Raw genomic sequence first — 19,125 nt, forward strand, 5'->3', positions numbered from 1 at the left:
GGGAAGCGGGGCTATTTTTCATATATGGCAGTATTGAAAACCTTGTGAACACTTTAGAGGTAACATTGCACAATCTGTGTGAAACTTGCTAAAAACATTTCTCAATGATGTCTTGGCCTAGTTACAAAATCGTCAAGTCTGTTGAAAGACATGGTAACCAGCATGAGGGGGATGTTTTCCTTTCATGGCTACAGTGAAACCTTGTAAACTCTCTACAGGTCATATTTTACTGTCCAATCTTAATGACACTTGGTCAGAACATTCCGCCAAATAATATCTGTATCGAGTTCGAAACTGGGTCAAAGGGATCAGAAACAAGGTCACAAATCAAATTGAAGAATCGGGTTGTGAACGCTCTAGAGGCCTTATTAATTGCCAAATCTTCTTGAAACTAATAACATTTGTAACAGAGTCAAAATCCGTCAGAAACCACATGTAGGTCACTAGGTCAAATTTAAGAATATGCTTGTGTAACATATTCTAGAGGCCACTTTTTTTTTTATTGCCAATTCCTTTATAAAATTTGTTCAGCACATTTTTCCCAATAATGTTTAAAAAAAGGTTCAATAGATTTTTTAATGTGGCAAAAAACAAAGTTTCAATATGTTTACTAAATCACAACCCATCGAATGAATTAATGAATTGATAAACAGCATACAAAGTGAAAAAATTCTTTCGATTTGAACATGACCTCTAAACATGTATTTCAACATACACTCTAAGGATTTTGAAATACTATTTTCCATTTGTGTTTTGATAATTGGGCACATTTCATTTTAGAATCTGTTATTACACAATCGTCACAAAGTACAACTTTTCCATTGCGGTTGAAAATGTTGTTGTACTTAGTTACTGCCGGGATTGAAGTGGCTTTCCAAGGGAAAAGTCAACTGATTGTTGTTAGACTGTATTGTTAAGCAAATCAAAACAAAATAACAAACAAGCAAATAAATAAATGACATGTGTTTTCTTTACAGCCTCAGCAAATGTCAGTAAACGCCACAGCCATAGAAGTACAAGCGTGGCTGAACCACAACCGATTCACCAACTACACGAGTATCTTCCAGAACTTTGCAGGTTGGTGCAGTTGAGCCTCATTCTGGGAAAAGGGCATTAACCCTTTACCACTTAAATACGTATTTAACCCTTTACCACTTAAATACGTATTTAACCCTTTACCACTTAGATACGTATTTAACCCTTTACCACTTAAATACGTATTTAACCCTTTACCACTTAGATACGTATTTAACCCTTTAACACTTAGATATGTATTTAACCCTTTACCACTAAAATACGTATTTAACCCTTTACCACTTAGATACGTATTTAACCCTTTAACACTTTGATACGTATTTAACCCTTTACCACTTAGATACATATTTAACCCTTTACCACTTAGATACATATTTACCCCTTAACCACTTAGATATGTATTTAACTCTTTACCACTTAGATACATATTTAACCCTTTACCACTCAGATACGTATTTAACCCTTTACCACTTAGATACATATTTACCCCTTTACCACTTAGATACATATTTACCCCTTTACCACTTAGATACGTATTTAACCCTTTACCACTCAGATACGTATTTAACCCTTTACCACTCAGATATGTATTTAACCCTTTTTCCACTTAGATATGTATTTAAACCTTTACCACTTAGATACATATTTAACCCTTAACCACTTAGATACCTATTTAAACCTTTACCACTTAGATACGTATTTAACCTTTACCACTAAGATACATATTTAACCCTTAACCACTTAGATACATATTTAACCCTTTACCACTTAGATACATATTTAACCCTTTACCACTTAGATACGTATTTAACCCTTTACCACTTAGATACGTATTTAACCCTTTACCACTTAGATACATATTTAACCCTTTACCAATTAGATACGTATTTAACCCTTTACCACTTAGATACGTATTTAACCCTTTACCACTTAATTACGTATATAACCCTTTACCACTTAGATACATATTTAACCCTTTACCACTTAATTACGTATTTAACCCTTTACCACTTAATTACGTATTTAACCCTTTACTACTCAATTACGCATTTGACCCTTTACCACTTAATTACGTATTTAACCCTTTACCACTTAATTACGTATTTAACCCTTTACCACTTAGATACAAATTTAGCCCTTTACCACTTATATACGTATTTAACCCTTAACCACTTAGATACGTATTTAACCCTTTACCACTTAGATACATATTTAACCCTTTCCCACTTAGATACGTATTTAACATTTTACCACTTAATTACGTATTTAACCCTTTCCCACTTAGATACGTATTTAACATTTTACCACTTAATTACGTATTTAACCCTTTACCACTTAGATATGTATTTAACCCTTTACCACTTAATTACGTATTTAACCCTTCACCACTTATTTACGTATTTAACCCTTTACCACTTAATTACGTATTTAACCCTTTACCACTTAATTACGTATTTAACCCTTTACCTCTTAATGACGTATTAAACCCTTTACCACTTAATTACGTATTTAACCCTTTACCACTTAGATACAAATTTAACCCTTTACCACTTAGATACATATTTAACCCTTTAACACTTTAATCTGTATTTTTATGCATTCGTAGTCCCTTAGAAAGTTCAATTTAATAAAAGACCTTTCTTACTAGATTCAAGTTTTAAAGGCTTCATTTGCAACCCTTAGATACTGATGAGCAGCAAACAGCATAAAAACTGAACAGACTATGAGTCACTCACAGGCTGTTCTGGTTTTATGCTGTTTGCACATAGCCATTTTCACTTTGCTTATGAGTGGGAAAGGGCATTTAATAAGGATTGTCCAAGATTAGCACATGCAGATGCACAGGTTTATCAGGGATGACACTTTCCGCTTTAATGGAAATTTCATTGAAACCTGTCGTCCAGAGCTCCAGATAAGGATTTGTGAAATTGGTAACGGTACTGCCTCTGACAGAAAGAAAAGGAGTAACGCTTAAAATCAATTAGTACCTGTTCTACCATATCCCAAAATACAGGTAGTACTGTACTACCCGTGTTCTTGGATATTGAAGGGTGTATAACTGACTTTACAGAAACATTTGCAGCAATTATAATAAATATATGTAGCTTCTTAAACAGTTACTGTATTAGGTTTTACATTCTGAATTATGATGCTAATACAACTACACATTAAAACTCGACTAATACTATTTCTTCATTTTTCTTGACAAGAAATCACAAGCCAACTACTAAGCTAAGTAAATGAACACTTATTTCACTGTCTCATCTGTTTCCCATCGTGTTTTCTAACGTTTTACGCCACCCATGCAATCAAATCGTTTAATATCGGGGTGACAATGTCCTTTTCTGGGTTTACAGATTTAATGTCAGGATGGTTAGAAGACACCGTATGTAGTCATTATATGACAACAAAGTGTTGTTTTGAGCCGCTTTCGGTTAAGCCGGCATTCAATTGCGCGCAGACATATCGTTTTTGACGGATTTACAAGTTACAGGAAATCACGCGACAGAATAGACAATAATATATGAATCCAGTCTACAACTTTTCGGTAATTTAAATTAACGAAAAGCGCCGTTAGGTTAGAGACCAACAAATCACGCCGCGCTGACGCAGACGTATCGGTACGGCCTGATTTTTTTCGTAAATGCGTAAAATGGATATTAATGTCGTAATTGTACGTCCAGTTTATAAAAATAAATGCGTAAATCTTCATGAAAAAGGCGTATTTACGGCTGTACGGCCCTTATCTAGAGCTCTGCTGTCGTCTGAGAGTAAGGTTAAAATATAAAAATTATATGAGCCGTGCTCAGTGAAAAAGAGGATTTAATGCATGTGGGTAAAGTGTCATCCCAGATTAGCCTGCGCATTTTGCACATTTTGATATTTATGCAATCGAGTCGAGTGATGAGACAGAAATGGAATATGGAGTCATCCATGATCTACTGACTTGTGTCTAGTTTAAAAGTAGGTCAACAGAACCAAGAGGGAAATCATCAAACATTATTGTTTCAATCCAACTTATATGTAATGATAAGGTTACCATTTGCTGTTGTTCTTCACTCATTTATCGCATAGCTTGAAATAAACTTAACTGGGACTGAATGCATGTGTGCAAAATGTGGTCCCAGATTTGCCTGCGCAGTTTGCACAGGCTTATCAGGAACGACACTTTCCCCTTTCATAGTTTTGTTTGTTTGAAGGAGTCTCTTTAGCGAAAATCCAGTTTAGGCGAAAAGTGTCATCCCAGATTAGCCTTTGCACACTGCACAGGCTGATTTGGGATGACATTTTACGCACCAGCCTAAAGCACCAATTTTCTGAGCAATCTCAATTGTATCCTTCATGAGACACTGTTGCTAATTTCAGGTGCGGACATTCTGCGGTTAACGCGGGATGACTTGATACAGATCTGTGGGCTAGCAGACGGGATACGTCTTAACAATGCCCTGCAGTCTCGGTAAAATACCACCCAACATCATTGTTTGTTTAACCCCTTACCACTCAGATGTGCACTTTGACCTTTAACCTGTGTGTAGTCCATTTAAACAGCAATACGAACTAAAGACCTTTCTTACTGGATTTAGGTTTCAAAGGCTTTATTGTCAACCTTAAGATATTAATGAGCATCAAACGGCATAAAACCTGAAGAGACTGTGACTTGTTTGCTGGCTGTTCTGGTTTTATATAGCCATTCCTTCTTTGCTTTCGAGTGGGAGTGGGAAAGAAGTTTAATGTTGCATCGTTAGTTTGACCAATAAATAGCAATGCTCTCTGGTCTAGCTAGAATAACACAATTATTTATCAGCAAAATAAACATGCAATTTGGGAACGCAGACTCGTCTGTTATATTAAACCATGGTTTCTCAATTTTAGAATACACACACGAGGTAGAGGAGTAATTTTTTATTAACATATATATATACGGTACACTCAAGAGCAAAAAGCAACTTTTTTTAAGTGTTTGAGCTTTTATTGGCATATTTATATTTGCATAATTATACACATACACCAGTTTCTAATGCGGGATGAAATTTCGTTTCAAAGCTCTAAAGTTGTCCTTGGAAACTCTGAAATGAACCTTCAAAGCTCTGAAATTACCCTTTGAAGTTCTGAAATAACCATTCAAAGCTCTTAAGCTACCTTTCATAGCTCGGAAAATACCCTTCAAAACTTGGAATTACCTTAAGAAGCTCTAAAAAATTTAGGCCCCCTTTCAAAGAAAAGGGAGTATATAGTGATCGGACTGTCCGTTTTTCTGTCCGTCTTTCCGTCACACTTTACGTTTAGGTTTCGAAAAATGCTCATAATTTCTATGTCCCTTGAGATATAACCTTCATATTTGGTATGCATATGTATATGGACAAGGCCTTTCCATACGCACAAAAGTTTTTACCCCTGTGACCTTGAACTTAGGGTCCGCGTTTAGGTTTCGAAATCTGCGTTTAGGTTTCGAAAAATGCTCATAACTTCTATGTCCCTTGAGATATTACCTTCATATTTGGTATGCATGTGTATATGGACAAGGCCTTTCCATACGCACAAAAGTTTTTACCCCTGTGACCTTGAACTTAGGGTCCGCATTTAGGTTACGAAATCTGCGTTTAGGTTTGGAAAAAAGCTCATAAATTCTATCAAGCGTTTATAGGGGGCATAAGTCATCCTATGGTGACAGCTCTTGTTCTAAATTTTCTAATAAAAAACTCTCTAAAGCTGATGTAAAGAGGTAATCAAAATATGGCAGTATAGATCAAAGGACACATTTTATTGCTGATGGTCAGTGAATAGAATACCAGTTTGACAAGAGGGTCAAACCCTTGAAAGCTGTTTGTCAGGGGGTAAAATTTCCTTAGTGAGGTCAATAGATCGATTATTTATATAACACATAAATATTATCTGGAGATGTGTATAAATATTTTTGTTAACCCTTTCAGTGCGGGAACAGAATTTTGAGGGCCTTTGCAAACAGTTTGGATCCAGATGAGACGCCAAAGAACGTGGCGTCTCATCAGGATCCAAACTGTTTGCTATTCTGATAGTATTCTTTGAAAAAAATCAAAGAAAATGCTAATTTTATAAATTCAGCAGACGACATTTTAGCAGAAGACAAATTTCCCAGCATGCAAAGGGTTAAGTGTTAATTAAATGTAGTTGTGATGTTTCTCTAGTGTATTTTGTTCTCCATTTTAGGACCGTGAGACCAAGATTGACGCTGTTCATGTGTAAAGACTCCGACACAGGTAAGAATGTAGATCAGTGTTTACTGCATAACCAGTCAGAAGCAAAATGAAAATGGCTATGTGCAAACAGCATAAAACCAGAACAGCCTGCAAGTAACTCGCAGTCTGTTCAGGTTTTATGCTGTTTGCTGCTCATCAGTATCTTCGGCTTTGGAATGAAGCCTTTAAAACTTGAATCTAGTGATAAAGGTCTTTAATTAAATGTAACTTTCTAAGGGACTACAAATGTGTCAAAATACGTATCTAAGTGGTAAAGGGTTACATAGACCTGATCAGGCACGGATTTTTATTTCAAGGCACTTGTCTTATAGACCAAGTGTCGGTGATTTTCATCTCTTCTTAATGAGATTTGTACTTGTCATATAATGCCAAAGTCAGGTTTATTTAAACAACATTAAGGAGTTATCATGGGTTTTTAGCAAACCTAAGCATAGTTTTGAGGTAGTTATTATTTCCCCTTGAGTAATTTATGATTAGTTTCCACTCAATTAACTCGTATTTGACTATACGCCTTATTGGAGAGCATCCATAAAATATATTGTGGCACCCTTGTAAGTGGCACAGTGCTTTTATAACACATTTAAGCTATACATTTTACTTCATAAACAGAAGAGCCATTCAAACTGACCGGCATTGTTTAGGCATTGTTTACATTTCAGTGTACCATGCAGTGTATTTGGAGCAACTCAGCTGCCAGGAACTCATCCAGAAAATTGCCGATCTCATCAACGTAAACCGATACTCAGTCAGCGACGTCTTTATGCAAGGGCCGTCATTGATTCGCATTAATCTCACAGACGAGGTAGGATTACTTTTTACAAACGCTTTTTTTTTAAAGGCCACATACCCTTAGTTTTTACTCACCTGAGCATGTGGTGCTCATAGTGCGGTTTAGTTTAGTTTAAACCTATTTATTTAAGCTTGATTGCATCGAAAGCTTCAGGCTTATTGAAATGCTATTGAGTCCGTTTCCTGGGCCTAGAACCAGTACTTGGTGTCTTTGGGGGAAATGTGTAGCAAGCTCGCACTGTGGGGATCGAACCCTTGACCTCCCGGTCGCTAGGCGGTCACAATATACATTACACCACGGCAACCTTTGATGGTGCGGTTTTGTGATCACCTTTTGTCTGTTGTGCGTTGTCAGTTGCAGGTCCTTCACATTTATCTTGCGAACACTTATTTATTGCTCAATCTTTATGAAACTTGGTCAAAGTATTTGTCCCGATGATATGGCTTTAGTTTGAAACTGGTTCACCGGATTGAGAATGACCGTTTGTCCATTATCTATTTTCAAGATTTTCACAAATCTCACATTATTTAGAAATATCTATCTCAAAAATTGCTTTTTAAGTCGATAATAATGCATGCATTCAATCAGTATTTTTCTGTTAGTATTAAGTATTTATCTTCCTTCAGGTTGTTTGTAACCTTGTTTTGTATATTTCAGGTTGTTCGTAACCTTCAGGACCAATCACGCTTTTGGGTTGAAATCTCAAGTGGTAAGAAATAGAAATGCTCTCTATATAGTTGAACACCGCTGTTTCAAATTCCCTCGGACTGTAAAAAAGTTTGCAATAGATTATTTTTTTAGTTTCAATTTTATCAACCTTTATAGTTATTAATGATGATAGTATGACGTTGAACATGACCTACTTTTGGGCCACAACTTTTGCAGATGGGCCTATGAATCATTTCTGATAAGGATTCTTTTATTTCATTGATTGATTAAGCTCTTGTTTTCCCAATGTTCAGTTCCAAAATTTGCATCTAAATTATTGTGTCTGTATTTCTTTTTTCAGACACTGAAAATCAGGACTATGTACGAGTGCTTCTGAAGGGGATAGAGTAAACTGCGAGGGCGTTAAGGGACGTTCCAAAAGTTGAACACTGGGATGAGATTTTATCAAACAATTACAACAGGGCTGTCCCGTACCATGCAACTGTTGTTTGTATCTCTTTGGGTGTGTCTGCTTGTTAAAGAGTGTGATTCTGTAACAGTTTTAGAGCGCAGTTTTATGACTGTTTGTGCAGTGAGGGTGAAACATGGAATGGAAAGGCATAGTTGTTAAAAGAGTGATTCAGGCCCCAGTGGTTCTGGGCCGTGTGAAGTTATTCTGGGAATGGGGCCACATTAAACTGCAATGAACATTCTGCCATAAGGCGCAAAGGAGTCCATGTTTGGCTGGAAGATTTCACTGTTCTTGTAGCGACGATTTTTTACTTAGATGTTTTAACTCCAAGCTATGTCATTTAATAATTTAATAGGTATTCGGAGCACAGGAGGAAATCCCATTTTTTTTATCATATGCTATACCCCGTTTCCCATGTAATACAACCATTACATATTTTTTTTTATTACACATGTGTAATACAAAAAATTTAAGCGTTTTTATTGGCTTAGTTTTCGTTTATTGACCAATCGCATTTTGTTATTTTGCTGAAATGACGTTAAAACGTCAAATGACATCACGAAATGTAAACATTATTCGGGATTTATCATTATGTTTGTGTAAATATTTATTTAATTTGCTCATTTAAAAGCATGTGGCCAAAAAGATCTTACACTCCTTGTCATATCATACCATATTTTATTAAACTCGTCCAGGAAATTCGTTAGTAAGGTCGCCAAAGGCTTGCTTACTAACAAATTCCTGAACTCGTTTAATAAAATATGGTATGATATGACAACTCGTGCCAGATCCTATATTTATGTATATGTTTTTATACATATATATATATATAAATATAAATATATAAAAAAAAATAATAATAAAACAGGATTCCTTTATGTGATTCAGAGCTTAGAGAGAAACTGTTGCATCATATCTATCAAGATGTTTCATGTTACTGTTGATTCTGCTATCTTTACCTTCTTTATATATGATATTCAAATTGTTGCCTTCTCTTTATGGAAACACTGTTGTTTTGTTGTTAAACATTTTTTCTGAACATTTGTAAATATTTAAAGTATAGTCTTATACACAAAGAATTTTTTATTAAATGTTGACACAATAGTTATGTTACTAAAGTGTGTCATGTTTATCCAATCAATATAAGTTTTAAATCTCAATACATGTACAAAACTCCCACATAAAACATGCAGGAGTTTCTCTGACTTTAGGGGAAAAGTATTATGCTGCAATTGGGAGTTCAAAGTAGAAAAGAAACTGACATATTATAATAGTGATGTATCATGGTTGATGAAAGTGTTCTCAACAATTTGTGAAAAAATCTTCATCTCAGTTTTGAGATAGCATTCACCGATATTTCCAAATGTACAGCCTAAGTCAATCCATGCATGTATGTTATATGTAATTGAAGACAAGAATTATTAGTTGATTGTATAAGAATATTTCAGGGTAATGTATGATCCTGTCGTTTTCAGTTTGAATGTATGACATTACCAGCAATTCCAACTGTCATTTTATTCGTGTGTACATAATTTGTCATATTTTTTTTATTCATGTGTACATAATTTGTCATTACCATGGTAGCGTTTTGGCATGGTTGCTGTCATTTTCATTTTGTGTCAGATCAGATAATTTAACTAAAACTTGTTGTTATTATAAGCAAATATGTGGACAAGTCAAATATATAATTTGTTAATATTACAGTTATAAAAAAATTATAGTATCACAGAAAACACCCCTTGACTTGATTTGAAAAGATAAATATAATCCAGTAGAAATGTTGAACTAAATTTGAAACTACCCTCAGACTGTTGCTCAGTTGTTATGTATTGTTACTTATACAGAGTGGTTAAGTACCGTAAAAACGCAGTCATTAAGTCGAGATTTTTTACCTCCAAAATTTGATTAAAATTACGGTATCGACTTATGAGGTCAACCACGAAAAAAAATAATGAAATTCGACGAAGATTGATCCCCGCGGCAATTGTTGTATAAAAAAAACTTGTTGATTTACGACACATGAAATGTCGTCTTTTAACTGATACTTACCAATTAATATAACCACAGTTTGCAACATTTACATTGTTTTTATATTCATAATTTAATGCAAGGTTTTCATGTTAGCAGGTGTTTTTTATAACTGAACGCGTGAACAAAAGATCAGGTCATTTTTAAAGTCGAGCGATAATTGGCAACCTGTGTGAATTGACAGTTTGACATCATCAAAGGAAAGCCGCTTCCTGTCAAGAAGCCATAAAGCATCACCCTTCTCGCAGATAAAATAAGATTCCTTTAATTTGTGAAGCGACATGTTTCACCAATCACGAGTTTGTTATTCACTGGTAATCATACAATTATGTTTGAGCACGTGCATAGCTCCGCCTTTTAAACTGTTATGTAGAACAAAGGTGGCGTCGCATCAGGATCCAAACTGTTTGCTATTCTGATAGTATTCTTTGGAAAACAATTGATGAAAATGATAATTTTAGAAATTCAGCAGACAACAAATTTCCCACCATGCAAAGGGTTAAACATGTACATAAGTTGATGGAAACTTTGTAAATAATGTTAAGTCTAGTTAATGTTTTATAAACATTTGTTTATCATACATTGATGATTATATTGAATGAACAAAACGGATAAAAGAAATGGGACAAGGCACTTTTTAATTAAATGCAATACAATTTGTTACAAGCAAGCAGGTTTTATGAAAAGAAAATAATTAAAATGTCTTAAAACTTTTGCAAAGGCTAGAATACTGTAAATTGACGTGTTGTTAGTTATTTATAGATCATGTTGGTATTGGATTTTGGTATAAACATAATAATGCACATAGACTATTTTTGCGTCATAACTAATAACAAAAAATGTGTTATGAAGATTTTTATTTGTTTTGATGTTGTAACATAAGCCCATCATTCACATTATGTCATCTTCAACTATTCCCTTGATAACGTTGTTTTATCATTTAACCCTTTACCCCTTATAAACGCACTCTGATGCCTTTGTAGTCCCTTAGAAAATCTAATTTAATTGAAAATCTTTACTTTAATGAAGTTTTAAAGGCTTCATTTCCAAGTCCTAGATACAGCATTAAACCTGAACACACTGCTAGTTACTCGCAGGTTGTTCTGTTGTTTTTAGCTCACCTGAGCACAACGTGCTCATGGTGAGCTTTTGTGATCGCTTTTTGTCCGTCGTCCGTTGTGCGGCATCAACATTTGCCTTGTTAACTCTCTAGAGGCCACATTTATTGTCCAATCTTCATGAAATTTGGTCAGAACATTGGTTTCAATGTTATCTTGGATGAGTTTGAAAATGGTTACGTTTGCTTGAAAAACATGGCTGCCAAGCTTTCCTTATATGGCTATATAAGGCTATAGTAAAATCTTGTTAACACTCTAAAGGCCACATTTATAGTCTAATCTTCATGAAACTCGGTCAGAAGATTTATCCCAATAATATCTTGGATGAGTTCAAAAATGATGCCTGTTTGTTGAAAAACATTGCCACCACGAGGCGGGGCTATTTTCCTTATATGGCTATAGTAAAACCTTGTTAACACTCTAGAGGTCACATTTATTTTCCGATCATCATGAAACTTGGTCAGAAGATTTGTCCCAATGATATCTTGGATGAGTTCGAAAATGGTTTTGGTTGCTTTAAAAACATGGCCAGCAGGGGCGAGGCATTTTTCCTTATATGGCTAAATATGGCTATAGTAAAACCTTGTTAACACTCTAGAGGCCACATTTATAGTCCAATCTTCATGAAATTTGGTCAGAAGATTGGTCTCAATGATATCTTGGATGAGTTTGAAAATAATTATGTTTGCTTGAAAAAAATGGCTTCCAAGGGGCGGGGCATTTTTCCTTATATGGCTATAGTAAAATCTTGTTAACACTCTTAGAGGCTACATTTACTGTCCAATCTTCATGACACTTGGTCAGAAGATTCATTCCGATAATATCTTGGAAGAGTTAAAAAATGATGCCGGTTGGTTGAAAAACATGGCTGCCAGGGGGCGAGGCATTTTTCCTGATATGGCTATAGTAAAACCTTGTTAACACTCTATAGGCCACATTTATTTTCCGATCTTCGTGAAACTTGGTCAGAAGATTTGTCCCAATAATATCTTGTTATCTCAGGTGAGCGACTTTGGGCCTTTCAGGCCCTCTTGTTTTTTATGCTGGTTGCAAGTCATTTTTACTTTGCTTCTGGATGGGGAAAGGGTTAACTCACTGTATACCAGAGATTTTCATTCAAATCCTCTGTAACATTACTGGCCTATCTCTGTATGTGATTTTCTTACAAATTTACCATGTTCCAAAGTTCCATGTTTTAAGGGACCTTTTCACGTTATGGTAAATTGACAAAAATAAACGTTTTTATTTCAGATTCGCAAATTGTCGTTGTAGTTATGATATTTCTGAGCGGAAACAGAAATACTGAGCATTTGCCATGCTGTAAAATATCCAATTATATGCATCTTTTTACTATGTAAAAACCTGAAAATAATGAAGTTTTGGCATGTGAATCTATTTAATCATTTGGAGAGTTTTGTTGTTGTTGTTGTTATATTTTGTGACACTACGAGGATTGCTTATATACAGTATAAAATGGTTTGACCCCAGTTTAGGTTGGGTTTTTTTCTTTAATTTTATTCTTGTTTTTTTCATTGGAGCTTTTAAGATCAAATGTTAACATTTATCAATATAAAGCATTAAATTACAATTAATTTACAAACTTCAATATTTGCCAAAATCTCTGAAAAGGTTCCTTTAACTATTTCATCTTGAATTCTGTTTATTTCCCTGCTATCAATACCATTATTTCCATAATTACCATTACCATATTTCCACTATTTATATTAATCAAGTATGATTATTTCCATTACCATATCTCCCCTATTTCTATTAATCAAGTATCATGGCCATAGATACAGCAAACACTTAACACTCATTTTCATAACCACATAATCTATATTTTCTGTTGTATTCAGATATTTCTTCATTTACATGTACTTTCATATTATTCAGAGATTCTTCATTTACTTGTATGCAGTACACACTTATTGCCATTGGAAATACCATGATCTCCATTAATTTCATGTCCACCTTTCTCTGTGAAAAGCCACTTGATTATTGATCAGTTGCCATTACTTTCATGCAAAGTTACTTTATATCGCCCATTTTAATTGCCAGCTTGTTGTCTCCAAGCAATTTTGTCTGAATTCTCCATTTGGATCAATTGGTTCAGATGACAAGTTTAAAATCTATTCCAAAGGAAATCATGTTACTAGAAATATATTTTATTTTAAACATTCTATTGAAATGTGGTAGTTTCATTGTTTGAAAAAAATAAAATGAAACAATCAGACTTGTGTCATTTTCCTTATTCCTTGGGAACAACTAGACTTCAGGAAATAAATGTACAACAAATATGTTGCCATACACCACCTCTTACTTCATTCTGAGTTTATTAATCCTTTGCATGCTGGGAAATTTGTCGTCTGCTAAAATGTCGTCTGCTGAATTTCTAAAATTAGCATTTTCTTCGATTTGTTTCAAAGAATACTATCAGAATAGCAAACAGTTTGGATCCTGATGAGACGCCATGTTCTCTGGCGTCTCATCTGGATCCAAACTGTTTGCAAAGGCCTTCGAAATTCGGTTCCAGCATTGTAAGGGTTAAAGTTAAGTTTGGGTGCCCAATCATGCACGGACGGATTGTTAACCAGGTTTTCAACGGTGTTTAACCCTCAACCACTTACATACATACGTTCACTTATTTGTAGTCCCTTAGAAAGTTATATTTAATTGAAGACCTTTCTTACTTGATTCAAGTTTTTAAGGCTTTATTTCCTAACCTTAGATACTGATGAGCAGCAAACAGCATAAAACCTGAACAGACTGCGAGTTACTCGCACGCTGTTCTTGTTTTATGCTGCTTGCACAAAGCCATTTTCACTTTGCCTCTGTGTGGGTAAGGGTTTTAAGATTGATGTGTGGCGGGAGTTTGTTGTTTCCAATGTCAATGAAACTTCGGATATAGCATGCTTGTGGGATTCTGTCTGATAATTTTCAGTTAAGGGCAAGATCAATGTTTCTATAAATAGAAAAACAGTTTCCGTCAATAATTACACTTAACCCTTTGCATGCTGGGAAATTTGTCGTCTGCTAAAATGTCGTCAGCTGAATTTCTAAAATTAGCATTTTCTTCGATTTTTTTCAAAGAATATTATCAGAATAGCAAACAGTTTGGATCCTGATGAGACGCCACGTTCTGTGGCGTCTCATCTGGATCCAAACTGTTTGCAAAGGCCTTCAAAATTCGGTTCCCGCACTGAAAGGGTTAAGATAGAGATATTATACAGAAATTGTTTTTGTAGGTAGCTTACATGAAGATCTAGTATGGGACTGCATTTCAGTTTAGTCGGGTTAAGGTCAAGGTCACTGGTCCTAAAAATAGAAACAATGTTTCTGGAAAATAACCGAAGTTTGCATTGACCAAATCGTGATGAAATTTTTGGTATAGCAGAATAAGATTTTACTTAGGATTGTAATTGGGGCATGTTGGGTAAATGTCGAGGTCAATTTGTGAAAAACGGTTTCTGTTCAATAACTAAACTATGGAATGAGGTATTGTACCAAAATTGTGTGAGTACATGTATTTAGCAGACATGTAGACTAAATGGATTTGGGTCCAGATGGGTTAATATAGAAAAATTGTTTCCCGTCAATAACTTTAGTTTACATTGACTAATCTTGAGGAAACATTGGATACAGGAGCTTGAGTTTAGATAGAGGTATGCATTGACATTTTATATGTGGGTTGCTTATACGCAGAGATCATATTTTGACCAAATCACAAAACTTCCTCAGAGCATTAAAAACAAGTTTTATTATATGTGGGAGGAATTGAGATGCTGAAATGTGTGGTTATCAGAACACCACCTGTATTAAATAGGTGCATTTGATTTCTGCCAACATGGACTTGATTCTAGGTTGCAAACTCTTTCCAACTAAGCAAATGTGGTTGAGCTCTATAATTCAATACACCACAAGGTATATGCCACGCATATATCTCATCTAGAGTCCATGCTATACGCCTAGCTACCAGAAAGTTATGGATTTGCTTCCCAGATTGACGGCGTCCAGGAAACAGACTCGAGGTCCAGGAAACAGACTCGAGGTCCAGGAAACAGACTCGAGGTCCAGGAAACAGACTCGAGAGCGTTTCAATAAGCCTGAGGCAATTGAGCTTAAATGAATAGATTTGAATTAATACACTACATGACAAAATGTGTTTAAAATTTGACCACACAAATAAACAAGCGAACGTTCAATTGATTTCCCCTGCCAAATATAAATGTGACAGACAGCGCCAATTTTATATCCCGCAGAGGGATAAAAGAATCCCCCTTTGTTTGGGGATAAAAACTTACTTCCAGAGTGTGGGACAAAGTCCCTCACCTAATATTCAAAGGAACTGACCTGTTCTGTGCAGCCCAAGATGTCATTAGAACAAAATGTTCTTACCAACTTTCATGACTAGTGAACACCCTGGCAGCCACGTTTTTTAACAGACCAGAACCATTTTCATACACATCCAAGATATCATTTAAACAAGGGCTGTTTGTAAAACATGCATGCCCCCCATATGGGCTGTCCGTTGTACTGGTAGCCATTGTGTGAATACGTTTTTTGTCACTGTGACTTTGACCTAGTGACCTGAAAATCAATAGGGGTCATCTGCGAGTCACGATCAATGTACCTATGAAGTGTAATGATCCTAGGCAAACGCGTTCTTGAGTTATCATCCAAAAATCATTTTACTATTTCGGGTCACCGTGACCTTGACCTTTGACTTTGTGACCTCAAAATCAAGAGGGGTCATCTGCAAGTCATGATCAATCTACATATGAAGTTTTATGATCCTAGGCATATGCGTTCTTGAGTTATCATCCGAAAATCATTTTACTATTTCGGGTCACCGTGACCTTGACCTTTGGCCTAGGGACCTGAAAATCAATAGGGGTCATCTGCGAGTCATGATCAATCTACCTATGAAGTTTCATGATCCTAGGCATATGCGTTCTTGAATTATCATCCAAAAATCATTTTACTATTTCGGGTCACCGTGACCTTTGACCTAGTGACCTCAAAATCAATAGGGGTCATCTGGGAGTCATTATCTATCTACCCATGAAGTTTCATGATCCTAGGCGTATGTGTTCTTGAATTATCATCCGGAAACCATTTTACTATTTCGGGTCACCGTGACTTTGAACTTTGACCTAGTGACCTCAAAATCAATAGGGGTCATCTGCGAGTCATGATCAATCTACCCATGAAGTTTCATGATCCAAGGCGTATGCGTTCTTGAGTTATCATCCGAAAATCATTTTACTATTTCGGGTCACCGTGACCTTGACCTTTGACCTAGTGACCTGAAAATCAATAGGGGTCATCTGCGAGTCATGATCAATCTACCTATGAAGTTTCATGATCCTAGGCATATGCGTTCTTGAATTATAATCCGAAAATCATTTTACTATTTCGGGTCACCATGACCTTGACCTTTGACCTAGTGACCTCAAAATCAATAGGGGTCATCTGCGAGTCATGATCAATCTACCCATGAAGTTTCATGATCCTATGCGCATGCGTTCTTGAATTATCATCCAGAAACCATTTTACTATTTCGGGTCACCGTGACCTTGACCTTTGACCTAGTGACCTCAAAATCAATAGGGGTCATCTGCGAGTCATGATCAATCTACCCATGAAGTTTCATGATCCAAGGCATATGCGTTCTTGAGTTATCATCCGGAAACCATTTTACTATTTGGGGTCACCGTGACCTTGACCTTTGACCTAGTGACCTCAAAATCAATAGGGGTCATCTGCAAGTCATGATCAATGTACCTATGAAGTTTCATGATCCTTGGCCCAAGCGTTCTTGAGTTATCGTCTGACAACCACCTGGTGGACGGACCGACCGACAGACAGACCGACATGAGCAAAGCAATATACCCCCTCTTCTTCGAAAGGGGGCATAACAAATATACTGACAAAGTTTCATGAAGATTCATAAGTCCATGTAAGGCAAAATGCCCCGCCCAATGGTGGCCATGTTTTTCAAGCAACTGGAACCGTTTTCGAAATCGTCCAAAATATCATTGATACAAATCTTCTGACAAAGTTTCATGATGATCGTACAATAAATACGGCTTCTAGAGTGTTAACAAGGTTTAACTATAGCTATATAAGAAAAAATGCCACGCCCCCTTTGCGGCCATGTTTTTCAACCAACCAGAACCATTTTGGAACTCATCACAGATATCATTGTACAAATCATCTGACCAAGTTTCATGATGATCGGACAATAAATGTGGCCTCTAGAGTGTTAACAAGGTTTTACAAAAGCATGATATATAGCCATATTAGGAAAAATGCCCTGCCCCCTGGTGGCCATGCTTTTTAAGCAACAAAAACCATTTTCGAACTCTTCCAAGATATTTTTAGGACAAATCTTCTGACCAAGTTTCATGAAGATCGGAAAATAATTGTGACCTCTCGAGTGTTAACAAGGTTTTACTATAGCTATATCAGGAAAAATGCCCCGCCCCCTGGCAGCCATGTTTTTCAACCAACCGGCATCATTTATTAACTTGTCCAAGATATTATTGGGATGAATCTTCTGACCAAGATTCATGAAGATCGGACAATAAATGTGGCCTCTAGAGTGTTAACAAGATTTTACTATATGCCATATATAGCCATATAAGGAAAAATGCTCCGCCCCTTGGCAGCCATGTTTTTCAAGCAAACGTAACCATTTTTGAACTCATCCAAGATATCATTGAGACCAATCTACTGACCAAATTTCATCAAGATTGGACAATAAATGTGGCCTCTAAGAGTGTTCACAAGGTTTTACTATAGCCATATAAGGAAAAATGCCCTGCCCCTTAGCAGCCATGTTTATGAGTTATCATTCAAAAATCATTTTACTATTGCTGGTCACCGTGACCTTGACCTTTGACCTAGTGACCTCAAAATCAATAGGGGACATCTGCGAGTCATGATCAATGTACCTATGAAGTTTCATGATCCTAGGCCCAAGCGTTCTTGAGTTATCGTCTGACAACCACCTGGTGGACGGACCGACCGACAGACAGACCGACATAAGCAAAGCAATATACCCCCTCTTCTTCGAAGGGGGGCATAACAAATATACTGACAAAGTTTCATGAAGATTCATAAATCCATATAAGGAAAAATGCCCCGCCCAATGGTGGCCATGTTTTTCAAGCAACTGGAACCGTTTTCGAAATCGTCCAAAATATCATTGATACAAATCTTCTGACAAAGTTTCATGATGATCGTACAATAAATACGGCTTCTAGAGTGTTAACAAGGTTTAACTATAGCTATATAAGAAAAAATGCCACGCCCCCTTTGCGGCCATGTTTTTCAACCAACCAGAACCATTTTGGAACTCATCCCAGATATCATTGTACAAATCATCTGACCAAGTTTCATGATGATCGGACAATAAATGTGGCCTCTAGAGTGTTAACAAGGTTTTACAAAAGCATGATATATAGCCATATTAGGAAAAATGCCCGCCCCCTGGTGGCCATGCTTTTTAAGCAACAAAAACCATTTTCGAACTCATCCAAGATATTTTTAGGACAAATCTTCTGACCAAGTTTCATGAAGATCGGAAAATAATTGTGACCTCTCGAGTGTTAACAAGGTTTTACTATAGCTATATCAGGAAAAATGCCCCGCCCCCTGGCAGCCATGTTTTTCAACCAACCGGCATCATTTATTAACTTGTCCAAGATATTATTGGGATGAATCTTCTGACCAAGTTTCATGAAGATCGGACAATAAATGTGGCCTCTAGAGTGTTAACAAGATTTTACTATA

General features: G+C 36.1%; 1 protein-coding gene across 6 annotated transcripts in view; it reads left to right on the plus strand.

The window, feature by feature from the left end:
- LOC127857138 (transcription factor CP2-like) overlaps nt 1-13,559 on the plus strand; it is a 150,527-nt gene extending 136,968 nt beyond the window's left edge. For all 6 annotated transcript variants that reach the window (XM_052393511.1, XM_052393515.1, XM_052393510.1 and 3 more), the window contains 6 exons: nt 978-1,077; nt 4,402-4,492; nt 6,223-6,272; nt 6,932-7,074; nt 7,720-7,771; nt 8,072-13,559. In XM_052393511.1, the coding sequence (XP_052249471.1) occupies nt 978-1,077; nt 4,402-4,492; nt 6,223-6,272; nt 6,932-7,074; nt 7,720-7,771; nt 8,072-8,121 (486 nt within the window). In that variant the 3' untranslated portion in view covers nt 8,122-13,559. The remainder of the gene's footprint in view (nt 1-977; nt 1,078-4,401; nt 4,493-6,222; nt 6,273-6,931; nt 7,075-7,719; nt 7,772-8,071) is intronic.
- The last annotated feature ends 5,566 nt before the right edge of the window (nt 13,560-19,125 follow it).

This window comes from Dreissena polymorpha, chromosome 14 (assembly GCF_020536995.1).
Source record: "Dreissena polymorpha isolate Duluth1 chromosome 14, UMN_Dpol_1.0, whole genome shotgun sequence".
Taxonomy (NCBI): domain Eukaryota; kingdom Metazoa; phylum Mollusca; class Bivalvia; order Myida; family Dreissenidae; genus Dreissena; species Dreissena polymorpha.